The sequence below is a fragment of the Gossypium hirsutum genome, chromosome A06 (assembly GCF_007990345.1).
Source record: "Gossypium hirsutum isolate 1008001.06 chromosome A06, Gossypium_hirsutum_v2.1, whole genome shotgun sequence".
NCBI classification, from domain to species: domain Eukaryota; kingdom Viridiplantae; phylum Streptophyta; class Magnoliopsida; order Malvales; family Malvaceae; genus Gossypium; species Gossypium hirsutum.
In genome coordinates, this window is record NC_053429.1 from 2,415,619 (window position 1) to 2,428,426 (window position 12,808).

Consider the following 12,808-nt stretch of genomic DNA (forward strand, 5'->3'; position numbering starts at 1 on the left):
ATTAAATTACTATAGAAGGAATATTCTGACTAAGGAAAGACTTGGTATTTAAGAGATACATGTGATCCACCTCTCTTCCGTGGGAATTGAACTTTGTGTGATTTTTTAGTACAATAATTTACACGCTTCCGACCCTATTGGAACTACAATTCTATCTTACTAATCACCACCTTTAGTTGCATTCTTTTGCTTTTTTGTATAATATCCGCTTTACGGCTCATGAAAATTAATTCTTTCAAGGTTTTTGGTTGCTTCTCTTAATAATGTCGTCTCGAAGGTTCGAGCTAAGTTTTCTCACTAGGACTGCAAATGTGTTTTACTACAACAACCAATACTTATTGGTATCTGTCGTTGCATTCACTGTTATAAAGTTTTCTCTAGTCTTCTTTTCTATTATTTTTCAGTATATTCCGTCTCATTTGTTTGCAACGCTTATTCTCTCTATGAAAAACTTTAAACTAATGACAAAACTAATGGGACAGGTAATGACCTAGACTCTCTTAAATGAAAAAATTACTTTTAAATCTTTTTGAAAATGATATAAATTAATATAATAATTCAATTTAAACTCCTAGAACTTTTTTCTTCCTTTTTCCTATCTACAAATAAAGAAAATCTACTTTATTACAGTATTAACAAGACACATCATTGTTATATAAAATAAAAAAAATAGTGAAGGATTTATAAATAAATAATAATTAATTACAAATAAATGTTAAAATATTAAAACTTAAACTCAAGACTTTAAACCCTAAATCAAATGCCCTAAACCCTTAAATCCAATATCATAAATTCAAAAGTTATTAATTAATTAATTAATTATAATAATTATAATTAATGTTTAATTATATTTAAATAAAAATATTAATAATTACTGATAAGTTCTCTATATTTTTTATTTAATTTAATAATAATGTCATATTATTATTCACTAATAAAATATAAAACTTATGCCTTCACTGTGCATATTTTTTTATTTTTTAAAAAGAAAACATGATTGAACATTATTGTTACAGTTAAAGGCAACTTTAAACCTGAAAAATCGTTGCAATGATGATAAAGACAACCTTAGCCATGCTTTAGGTAAACTTTTGAGAATATTAAAATTAGGAACTAAATTAATGATACATTGTTTACAATAAAATACACTAAAAATAAATATAATATAATAATGTTGTAAATATAAATATTTATTAATGTTGAAAATATATATATAATAATATTTTTTTAATGTGGAATGATACTAGGAGTGGAAATAACAATCAAAGCTGCTAACCCAAAGGGCACAATCATGCAGCCCAAGAAGCCAATCCCCATCAACTTAATCCAATTGCTAGAAAGGAAGTGCAGTAACCACATGGAAAACAACTACATAGGAATGACCGAACTGCTGTTTCTTTATGGAAAGACAAAGAACATGGAAACATATGATAAAAAAGAAAAAAATAACCCAGCTTAGTGTTACAACTATCAATCACAATCAACCCAAAACAAAGCCACATGATTGAGACCAAAGAATATTGAATTATTTCATTAATATGTTTATAATGTCATGATTTTACACCAATTATACATGTGTTGTCATAAGTAGGAAACAATGGTGAATATAACTAAACCTTGCATTTGAACAAACCGTACAATGCTTGCATTGATATCGATCTGGACTATGCAGTATGGCTCCCAATCAACCAAAATGATGTGTTGAAAGTTATGGACTGATGTGGATGGATAAGTGTAGTGTGAACTGCAGACAGCTTGAAAGACGAACAATCTCTATAATGGCAGGCAATTCGTACAAGTTTTAAGATTGTGATACCATTGTATTGTAATTGTTATCGTGACACATCGATCATTGAGTTGCTAGGAATCTAAATGTTTATAAGACATAAGCAGTGTCCCAAGCAAGCAATACCGGTAAGTAATAAATGGATCCATTCTCTCATCTATTGCTGCACTAGTTAGTTGTTTCTAGTTGATCCTATAGTTCATCTAATTCTTACTAGGTTTTCATTTTTCGGTATCAAAAAGTAGTAGAAATGTCAGTTAATTACCTGATTAACGAAGGGCACGATGATGGATGCTATGAAGGCAACTCAATGGAGTGGCCGGACTTGAGTCTTGGCAAGCACGGGGATATTGCTGCGTCGAAAAGTGGATTACGATCAAATTATGCCTCTAACAAGATCTTCTCGTGCAACTTCTGCAGACGAAAGTTCTATAGTTCGCAAGCACTTGGTGGCCACCAGAATGCACACAAAAGGGAGAGGGGTCGATGCCAGTCAGAAAGGATGATGCCAATGGTTGGTTTGCCAATGACACGATCACTTGGTCTTCAGCCCCCATTCACTAGTGTGTCAACTGAACAAAAAACAGAGACATTCAGTTGCACGATTCAACAATTCAAACAAAGAGATTATGAAGGCATGGATAGGATCAATTGACGGCAAAACAACATCAAAGTGGATAGAAAGTTATCATGTGGATTTCCAACCATATAAACCACCACCAGAGTCGCTAAAAGTTGACTTGGAACTTCGACTTTAATCTCTCTATTCCTATATAGGATCAAATTAAAAGCACTTCTAATGTACTAATCTGCTTATAATGATTGGCAAATTGGCAGAATCATTTCATACTTAGCACAGCACAGGCCAACTGATTCTCAACCAGAAATCACTACCTGAAAAAGAAAATTCAGCAGTTAATGGAACACGCGCACGAAGAAGCATAATTCAGGTCACAGATCTTTCTACAACAGTTTCATTCCAGCCACATCGCATTGCAGATTACCATGTAGCAAAAACAAGATAGCCTCTTTGTTCTTTGTACAAATGAAGAGTTGATATTACAGTATAAATATCCATGAAAAATCAGAGAGCTTGAACACCATGAACACATGTTGCATCTAGGTTAAGTCCTGATATAATTTATCAACTAAATTGAAAGGCAAAAACTTCTACAAATAGGTATGAGCTTTGATTATTTAATGCTACAAAGTAGTGAAATCAACTTGTCAACAATATTTTACATCATTCAACCGTAATGCTTGAAAAATCAATTGTAATCAATCAATATTTTACATCATTCAACAATATTGACATAGCAAAAAGAACCACTTGTAATCAATCAGTCATAGTTAAATATGGTTGTTCCGAAAATCACTAATACACTGAAGTTCTATCCATGTTAGTTGGTAGCACACTACCACCAGCAATGACATATACATCTTCAAGCAACCACGTGCATCATAGGTGCTGCATCAGCAAGAGTCCCATCTTGTTCTCATATACATTTCACCCACGTTCAAGCCTTGAATTACAAAAATCACAGACCATAAATCATGTGTCAAACTTCCACCACTTGAACATCTTCAACATCAATAATCTCAACTTCTTGAACATCTTTGAAATAAGAAGCTGGAATCTCCAGTGAAGCTGGAATTGTTGCCACATATTTGAACTGTTTCAAGAGAAATCAACATTATTTAAATACAACAAGACTATATAAATTATAACCACATCAATGGCTAGTGTTACATGAACACGCACCTTATGTTGGTTGTATTTTTCTCTAACTGCATGAAGTGAATCTCCTCTTCTACTCAAATACAATTCATGTAAGATAAGGACACACTCTTTTAGATCAGATGCTTTGTAACCCAAGTTTCGTTGCAAGGCAGAGCTCTATAGAACACAAATGACAAGTTAATATTTGCTAACCATAAACAAAAATCAAAGACAAAAAATTGTGATGAGGACAAAACCATACCCAAGGATGACACTTCGGTTTAATTATAAACATTGTAAGAAAGATAACAGAAGCAGCAACCATGGAAGGTAAAAATTTTACACATCCATAATCCAACAAACTCAACTCTGCAAGATAACACCCAAGGAACTCTAGCTGCAAGCTTGAAGCCTATAAAGGATCAAAAGAAACCATACATTCAATAACACATAAAAAATAATAGAATTTTAGAATCAATGCAAAAATGTATAGGCACTTTTCTTACTTTGTAATCTTCTTGTGCAACTCTAGTGAATCTCCTCAAAAATGTTTTAACTGTAGGATTGCCCAATTCAAACTTCAAGGACTTAAGTATATTTGCTTCCATTTTGACCACCTTCATGTATACCCAAAACAATGTTTAATGAAATGAAGCAAAGTCATACACAAATGAAAGGAGATAAACAAGTGGAATGAAGGTAAGGGTTACCTCATCTTTAGTATATGTATTATCAGTTATATAGCAAAAATCTTCTACATTTGGAGGAGTGATTTCCTCATACTTTCTGCTTAAAAAGGACAAAATGTAAGTACAAACAGATTTACAATGATTTCAAACAAAACAACCCATCAAAGAAATTAGAATCTTACGAGGCAATAAGCATTGAAGATACACCCAATAATTGAAGCCTTTGTCTATTGAGAGGATTTAAAGATAAGAATCTATCAATGTATGAAACAGTCATATATAAAGTATCTGAAACAAGCTTGTATTCCTCTGCAACTTCAACTAACCAATCCACTAAAACACCCCTCATACTCATACTAACATCCTTTTGCACCTTCTCGATATAATCAGGTAAAGGTCTTCTCTTTGGATCAACCTAATGTCAATCACGTAATAAAAAAATTAACCCTTTAGTCATTTCAGCAGATTAAATAGATATAATAAGTGAGAAACAGGGGAAATACCTCCATTTGATGAAGATATCCATAAATATCAGACGCATAATACCCACACATTTGTGGGTCACTAGACATAGCATCAAAATCCTCCTTTTTTTCATCTCCACCTTCCAAAAGAACCCGTCTTACCACTTTAGACTTTGCTTTCACCTTCCCTTTACATTGCAATTTCTGGGTTGTTGTTGTTGTTGGTTTCTTCCCTTGAACCTTACTCACCGACCCAGCAACGTTATTAGAAAGCTCACCTAAAACAACCCTTTTCTTATTGTTCACATTCTCATCTGTTATCCCAGCCAATTCAGCTGTTCTCTTCTTAGCAACAGTAGACCTTGTTAGTCTCACACAATTCTCCTGACCCGCCATTGCTTCTTTGCTTCAGGTTTTACCCTTTTGGGTGCAAAGAGAGAAAGGGGTTGGAGAGAAGAGAAGAGAAGAGAGAGATGGAGTGAAAGGAAAGGGGAGAGAAGGGGGTGAATAAAAGGGGGGTGAAATAAAAAGCGCCATTTTGGGCTTTTGTTTTCAAAACAGGGGGGATTGGCGGTATACTTGGGAGGTAACTCTCTGCTCATATTTTGGGTTCTTTTAGTGTACTTTTTTCAAGTTTTTGGGAGGGTTTTTGCGGCCTCCATAAATTTCAATCCTCCTTTTTGCGGTTTCAAATTTTGAAAACCAGAGATAAAAATTATATTTTTTTGGTGGATTGGGGGGGATTTTGGGAATAGGGAGCGCGGGTTGGCTCCTTCACTCTCTCTTTTCTATTTCTATTGGTTAAAATCTGCCATAGGTCCCTTTACTTTTTACAATTTTAGAATTTAGTCTTTCTACTTTTCAATTTTCAAAATTTAAGTCCAATTATTAATGCTGTTAAAATTATCTTGTTAAAATCATATTTATTACAAATATCTTTTTTTTTAGTTTTATTGCTACCAAGTGAATATCTTTCTTTTACTTTTAGAATGTTATACCAACAAATTTAAAAAACAAAAATTAACATCGTTAACAATCAAATTTGAAAGTTGAAATCTGAAAACTAGAGAAATTATGATTATATCATAATCTAATTATAAAATTATTTTTAGTGGTAATCATCTATCATGATAGATGAAAATTTTTAGTGAGTAATTCTTAACTATGTCATTCAATTAATTAATGGTCTCGAGACTTTTATAACATTAATGAATCACATACTTAGATTCTTCTTAAAAAAATTTGTTATTACCTATTTCGATGGTAATTTGGCAAATAAGAGTTCGCGTATAATGATCATGAAGATAATTTTTTGTAATGCCCATATTCTTGTTTTAACAAATTCTGATAAGATTTTTAAAGTTGAGTGTGATACTTTTAGTGTAGATATCAGTACAATCCTCATATACAATAATAAATCAATAGCCTACTTCAATAAAAATTTTAATGTAATGCATTTGAACTACTTGACCTGTGATAAAGAATTGTATGCCTTTAAGGGCATTGGAAGCTTGGCAACATTGCCTATTGTCAATGGAAATTGTGCTTCACATTGACTATTAATCCTTTCCTTATGTGATAAGGTATAGTGGTTGACATGTTATCAGCGAGGTATACATTGCATGTTAAACTTTTTAAGATTTGAGTATATCAAGGATTTTGCATGCTATTGATTCCCATTTTTCAAATATTTTTTAAGCATGTGAACATGGTGCATTTGATAAGTTTTATAAGCACAAAAGATATATATATATATATAATATTGAAACAATAAACTTTTGTGAATTGTTAGTTTAATAGGCTTGTAGTTGTGGGTTTATGAGTCATGTTGGTGCCACAAAGACTTATGACATCTTACATTAGCATTATGTGCAAACTTGTTGAGAAATATCGCTCTAATTGCATATCCTATAGGATTTTTTATGCAGCTCGATTTTTCTCTGTCTAATGAGCCTAGTTCAGTGAGAAATACTCACTATCTTCAATACTTACAACAAGTGATTCTAATCTATTACACACCCATGACAATTTCCTCACCTTTGCACTTTGAAGAATGATACTCTCACCACTAAATTCACCACACGACACCAAATGTTTTACTAACAATATGTACTTATACAATAAGGTTCCTCACTTAGAACATGTTTAAAATCTCAATTCTCTCCATACATGAACCTATACAATAAATTGTATACATTATAATAATAGAGAATGAAACAAAGGTGGACTCCTGACAACTAATCTCATAGAGTTTCAATCTAATCTAACTTCCTTGATTTAAGGGATTACATAAGGGTAATCTGATTCAATCTAATCTCTAAATATGTTCCCCAAATGATATGATACTTATTAATAGATTAGATATCATCCTCAGCATAGTCCATTTACATGGTTATCAAGGTTTTGATATCTCTTTTTCAAGCCATAATGGGCAAAGAAATTAAATCGTGGGAAAATTGGTTTATATTTGTTGAATTCACTTATAAATGTTATGTTCATTATTCCACTGGTATTGGTCATTTAAAGTTCCTTGTGGTTTTATTTCACTTACTCCTTTAGATTTTTTTTTTTTACCTTTGAATGAGATTGTTCATCTAGATAGTGAAAGAAAGTTATTTTGGGGAAGGAAATTCATAAGAAATTTTGAATTTATTTTTTTTAAATGAATGAATTCATTGAACACATTGTAAATAAAGGGCGAAGAAAATCTTGTTCGAGCTTAAAGATTGGGTATGGGTACAAATAAGAAAAAAAAGTTTTCATCCAAAAGAAAATTGATGCGAAAGGTAAATGAGTGTTCGAAATATTTAAGAAAATTAAGGATAGTGTTTATCGTATTATTCCACCTATTGGAATATGTCAAAAACCAATCATAAGATAATTATAATACATACTTTTATCTTATTTTATTAATAAAGACATTTTTATTATTATGTTCAATCTATATTTTTATATATTAAATAAATTAAATAATAACAACATCCTAAAATAATGTGACTATTCTTAAATTCTCCTTAATCAAATATTATTATGGATTAGGACAACAATAGTACATTGATATGCCGAGTCAAACGCATAAAGAAATTACATATTTATTTTACTTTAAAATAATAAAAAATAAATTATTATTTAAATTAAGATAATTTTAACATGTTTTAGTAATCAATATAATTGTATCTTTAATTATTTTTTAATACAAATATAATGCTAATAAATTATCATTATTATTTATCATAAATGTTACTTTTTATTTATAATATTTTATTTTGGTATAATATTAATTTTACTAAAATTTAATTTTTACTATAATTATGCACATATTTTATTTTAATCTTCTTGATGATCAATTTTTGAGTCACAAACATATATTTTTAAAATAAGTGGCGGAATATTTTAAAATTTTGAACTAACAAAAATTTTAACTTATTTAAAAATAATATGATGATTACATTCTAATTTTTTTTTTACTTTTTAAATTATTTTACGATAATTATTATAATTAAAAAATATAATATTTTAAAAATTAATTAAATATTAAATATGTAAAATCATGCGTAATACATATCACATTATAAACTAATATATATAAATAACCAACAACAACAGCATATTCATAAATCACATATCTAAGGACCCAATTTATTCATTTAGTATATTTTACATAGTTAAGATTAAGGGTCCTCCCACAACATCATTTGTTAAATCTTTATAAGGGTATAAAGGCAAAATAAATACATACAAGTAATTATGGGGAAAAAAACATCTAAGGGCACTTGGATTTGCCCTTAGAGTTCTTCATGTCCCTATAACAAGGGCATTCATCTTTATGCCCAAATGTCCCAGATGGAACACAATGACATTTCTCACAACAAATCCCACAATATTTCAAACACCTGTCTTGAACCCCTGCCTTTGAGCACCTCACCGCACACTTTGAGTCACAAAAATCTGCAATACCATATAGTCCATGAACCAACAAAGCTACACATATATAATTCAACACGAATCCCAATATTTGGTTTACTGACCATGGGTGTTCACTGTTCACCCTATAGCTCAAGTTGCAGGTTTGAGTCGTGGTGCGTATGTGACGGTGATGGTATGTGAATTATACTAATATATATATATATATAAATCAACCTAAAGTTTAACTTTGTTTTTCACTTACCCGAACCGGCAATCGACACCTCGAAGAAACAAGAGCTGAGAGCAAGAGAAACAAGCAAGAAAAGCACCAATACCATCTTCATTTTTCTTGATCTTTGTTTATAAATAAGCACAAAGAGATACAAAGAAAAAATGGTAATATATATTGGCAATGGAAAAGAGCTTGGGGGAGGAGCTTGCTTATATAGCCATGGTGGAGAGGTAGTGGTAGGTAAAAAAAGAGAGTAATGGAAATCGTTTATGAAAAGTACTTAGTAACAACAAGAAATTAGTGAATTACAGACTGTTTCGTAGGTTTTTTGGTTTGGTGGGGTTGCTTTATGGCTTTAGCTACATTACCTCTTCGGTTACATGACTATAATGTTCAAAGGAACATCATGTACCAAGTTTATTGCATGTATTAATGGCTTTTAAGTTATTGCCAACTCAATTTGTCTCATGAATTTTGCATTCATTCTTTTTAAATGTGAGTTTAAAAAAAAAACTAAAATATGAGAAGAGTGGATTTGATTGGTTTATAAATATATATAATTATAGATTTTGATTATATATGCTCATTTTGACTCAATCTTTAGAATTACTCATAACCTCCCTCCAACTCATAAATAAGAGAATAATGTGCTTTAATTAGCACACTCAAACTCACGTCCTCATACATTGGCAACAATGGCCATACTAATTCTGCTAAGATTCAATCGGCCGAGTGGTATATTTTTCTTATATTACTAAAATATCTTTTTATATACAACATAGGCTATATTATTATAAGAATATTTTTATTTTTTCATAATTTTATATAAAATCAATTACGAAGAGATTTGAACCTTTGAGACAATAAATTTTAAATATTTAACTAATGCATCATTTAATTTTTATATTAATTTTTAATAAATATATTTATTACACAAAATTTTCCCTCAATATACCATTATTTAGTATACTTATATATTTTAAAATTAATATATTAAGAAACTATATATACCAACCCATTAAGATTTGTTGGTACTTATTTCGATTTGGTGACATTCATTTATAATTGGCCATTTACGTGACACGAGTAAAAGAGCTTTCTAGGTTGATTATATTAAAGCGATTACGTGAAGCTTAAATTTGCCTTCAGATCAGCATTTTTTACTTGAAGCTTCATGTTCTTTCCTCTCCTTATATTTCCCAAAAAATAAACAAACTTTCCTTTAAATTTAATAAAATTAAAACTTGCCATAGGGAAAATCGGTGAAAAAAGAATAAATCTTTGTGACTAGTTAAAGTAATAATACATATAGATATGGGCAATTAAGCTAGCAACTTGGTTGTTGTTACTCATTTATGTTCATTCATTTTTCTCTTTTCTTTTAGATCAGTGATTAATTTTTTGTGTTCTATCGGTTCATTAAGTAGGTAATGTATCATAAGTTTTAAAGCAACTTCATACCTAAGATGAAGATCGAACTTTCAACCACATATTAGGATAAAAAATAATTTTGCTATTTGAAATATTATAGAAAGAAAAAAAGGAAATAAAATTAAAAGAAAAGTTACCTGTACTATTTATAGGGTATATATAATATTGGCTATTCATGAATGCTGCGATGGCATGGAAGGGAAATGGTTGGACGAGACATGTGCTCTCTTGGGATTCATTAGGAAATGTTGGGACCAGTTTCTTTAATTATAAGACTTTTTACATTTTGTGCAAAATTCCAAAACAATTAATTTATTAGGTAAATTTAATGTGGTTAAGCTTTAGTATACGTATGTATTAACATATACGTAGACGATATGTTGTTTGTTGGGAGCAATAATTACATGATTTAGTCTACAAAGAACTTACTAATTAAAAGCTATCACATGAAATTTTTGGGTGCTGTAAATGTTATACCAAGAAATATTCTACGTTTGAATTTTATTATGCTGAGAAAATATAGGATAAATTTTCTGAAAGTGACAATAGTATTTTTAAAATACGATGAACTTAAAAATAAAAGGATAAAGAAAGAAATACATCATTAGAGTGAGCGTCTGTTTTTATGGTTGGTGGAGTAATAACTAAACGTGTATAACAAGATCCACAATGGAATTCGAGTTTGATGTTCTTAATAAAACTATAAAAGAAATTTTCAAATTTTTATTTAATAGGAACATCTCATGATGATATCTATTACAATAAAACATATTAATCTTAGTACTTGTGTACAATTCTCGAGTTTAGAGATTACATTCAAGTGTTTTGTATTTTCACTTTTGTATGATTTATCTTTCACCTTTAGTAAAATGAGTGAGGAGATTATATATTAAATATATTTGGGTGAGGTTATCTCGCAGACGTAAATTAAAGTTGAATTGTATTAGCATTTTTTGTGTAATGTTCTCTTGTTTTATCTTTGTGTGTCAAACTGTGTGATAAAATATGTGTCCACTTATCATACCTTATTACCAGACTATTAATTCCAGTTACATAGCTATAAGCTGGGGGAATTTCAAGGTGCAGGCAGGAGCCTTGGTCCCCAAAAATAGAAAATTTGCTATGTAGGCTCGTTAAGAAATGTTTAAATTATAAATTAGTGTATGGTCAAATTGCATTTTGATATCCTAAAATGAAAAAAAAATCTACTAAATCCCTTCATAAAATAATAAAATCATAATACATGATAAAATTATATTTTAATTTCTCAAAAATTTATAATTCAACTCTATCCTTAAAAAGAATTTTGGATTCCCCCAGCCATTAAGCCATAGCTATAGACCATGCATGGTTGCAACCAAAGAAAGGAAATAAATGACTTTTTTATGTACAATTCGGCTAGGGAAAATTAATTATGCTATTGTAATTTCTATTTTTTTTTGATAAATTATAATAATAGGGTAAAGTTTGAATAACAAATATGATTAATGTAACTTAAGTTCAGGTTATATCTAAAACGATAAACATCCTTAACCATCAAGCTATCATATGAAATTCTGTGATTTCCACATTTAATGTGTAAAATGATAAAAGATGAACATATCAAGCATAAATGTATATCTAATTATTATTAGCTTGAATCTTGGAATAGTTATAACAGGTAGAAGGGAAGCATACCTAAATAAAGGCTCCAACAAAGGAATTGATAGCGTGTAAAGCTAAACAAGAGTTCCCTTTTGTGCTTGATCATGTTAAATCGATGATTCATATCACCTCATGCGCATGGAATTGGAAATTGAATTATTGAAAATTGAAACTAATCCTTTAATTGAGTTGAGTGTAACTCTTATTACAATAAGATTTAGATTAGAAATTTATTATTTAAAATTTAGTTTAAGTTGAAATATTAAATTTTGTCATAAGAGTATAAGTTGGATTCAATTATTTACATAGTTTACATATCCAACTCGAGTATAAGCTCGTTTCAGATGTAATTTTTTTTATATAACAAAATTTAAGAGTTAAGGTTTTAAGTGTATAGTTATTAAAGATATAATAATGATATGATATATTATTGTTATACTATACATTGATGATAGCAGTGGTAATGATCGTAAAGAAATAAAAAGGAAAAATAAAAGCACACAGATTTTACATGTAAAACCCTTATCGGAAAAAATTACGGGTAGAGAAAGAGAAATTCACTGATGTTGAAAAACGAAAATACAAGAGGTCTTCGGCTACACTCTTTTAAGGATTAAACAATTCTGTTATAATAATGTCTAATAGAAGAAGTATAATCATATACGGATTCAACTTGTATTGCATGGTTCGTGGATAGGGATCTATAGCAAGCTAGGGTCTCAATCCTTTGCCCCCGCAAATCCCTTATTTTGCCTATCTATTTTATTTCTTTAACAAGTAAGTTGCACCTCAAACTTCTTAAGTCAGATCAAACGGGATTCGAGTCACACAACTCTAACAATTATAAAAAAAAAAGAGAATATTATTAGTTACTCAAATTTTAAGAACTTGCAAGTACAAATTGAGAACTATTTACCTAGGACACCAAACCAACAC

General features: G+C 30.0%; 3 protein-coding genes across 3 annotated transcripts; 1 reads left to right on the forward strand and 2 right to left on the reverse strand.

Moving 5' to 3' along the window:
* The first annotated feature begins 2,036 nt into the window (after nucleotides 1-2,036).
* Nucleotides 2,037-2,441, forward strand: LOC107930556 (zinc finger protein 5). The gene has a single exon (XM_016862223.1). It carries the CDS (start codon nucleotides 2,037-2,039, stop codon nucleotides 2,439-2,441), a length of 405 nt encoding a protein of 134 aa, XP_016717712.1.
* A 513-nt stretch (nucleotides 2,442-2,954) lies between these two features.
* LOC107930544 (putative cyclin-A3-1) lies at nucleotides 2,955-5,367 on the reverse strand. The gene is made up of 7 exons (XM_016862211.2): nucleotides 4,699-5,367; nucleotides 4,378-4,610; nucleotides 4,217-4,292; nucleotides 4,013-4,123; nucleotides 3,769-3,918; nucleotides 3,549-3,683; nucleotides 2,955-3,459 (listed from the first exon to the last, which is right to left on the reverse strand). Exons 1-7 carry the CDS (start codon nucleotides 5,053-5,055, stop codon nucleotides 3,346-3,348), a joined length of 1,176 nt encoding a protein of 391 aa, XP_016717700.1. The 5' UTR covers nucleotides 5,056-5,367; the 3' UTR covers nucleotides 2,955-3,345.
* A 2,902-nt stretch (nucleotides 5,368-8,269) lies between these two features.
* Nucleotides 8,270-9,204, reverse strand: LOC121230293 (peamaclein). The gene is made up of 2 exons (XM_041114840.1): nucleotides 8,828-9,204; nucleotides 8,270-8,607 (listed from the first exon to the last, which is right to left on the reverse strand). Exons 1-2 carry the CDS (start codon nucleotides 8,907-8,909, stop codon nucleotides 8,423-8,425), a joined length of 267 nt encoding a protein of 88 aa, XP_040970774.1. The 5' UTR covers nucleotides 8,910-9,204; the 3' UTR covers nucleotides 8,270-8,422.
* Between the last annotated feature and the right edge of the window lie 3,604 nt (nucleotides 9,205-12,808).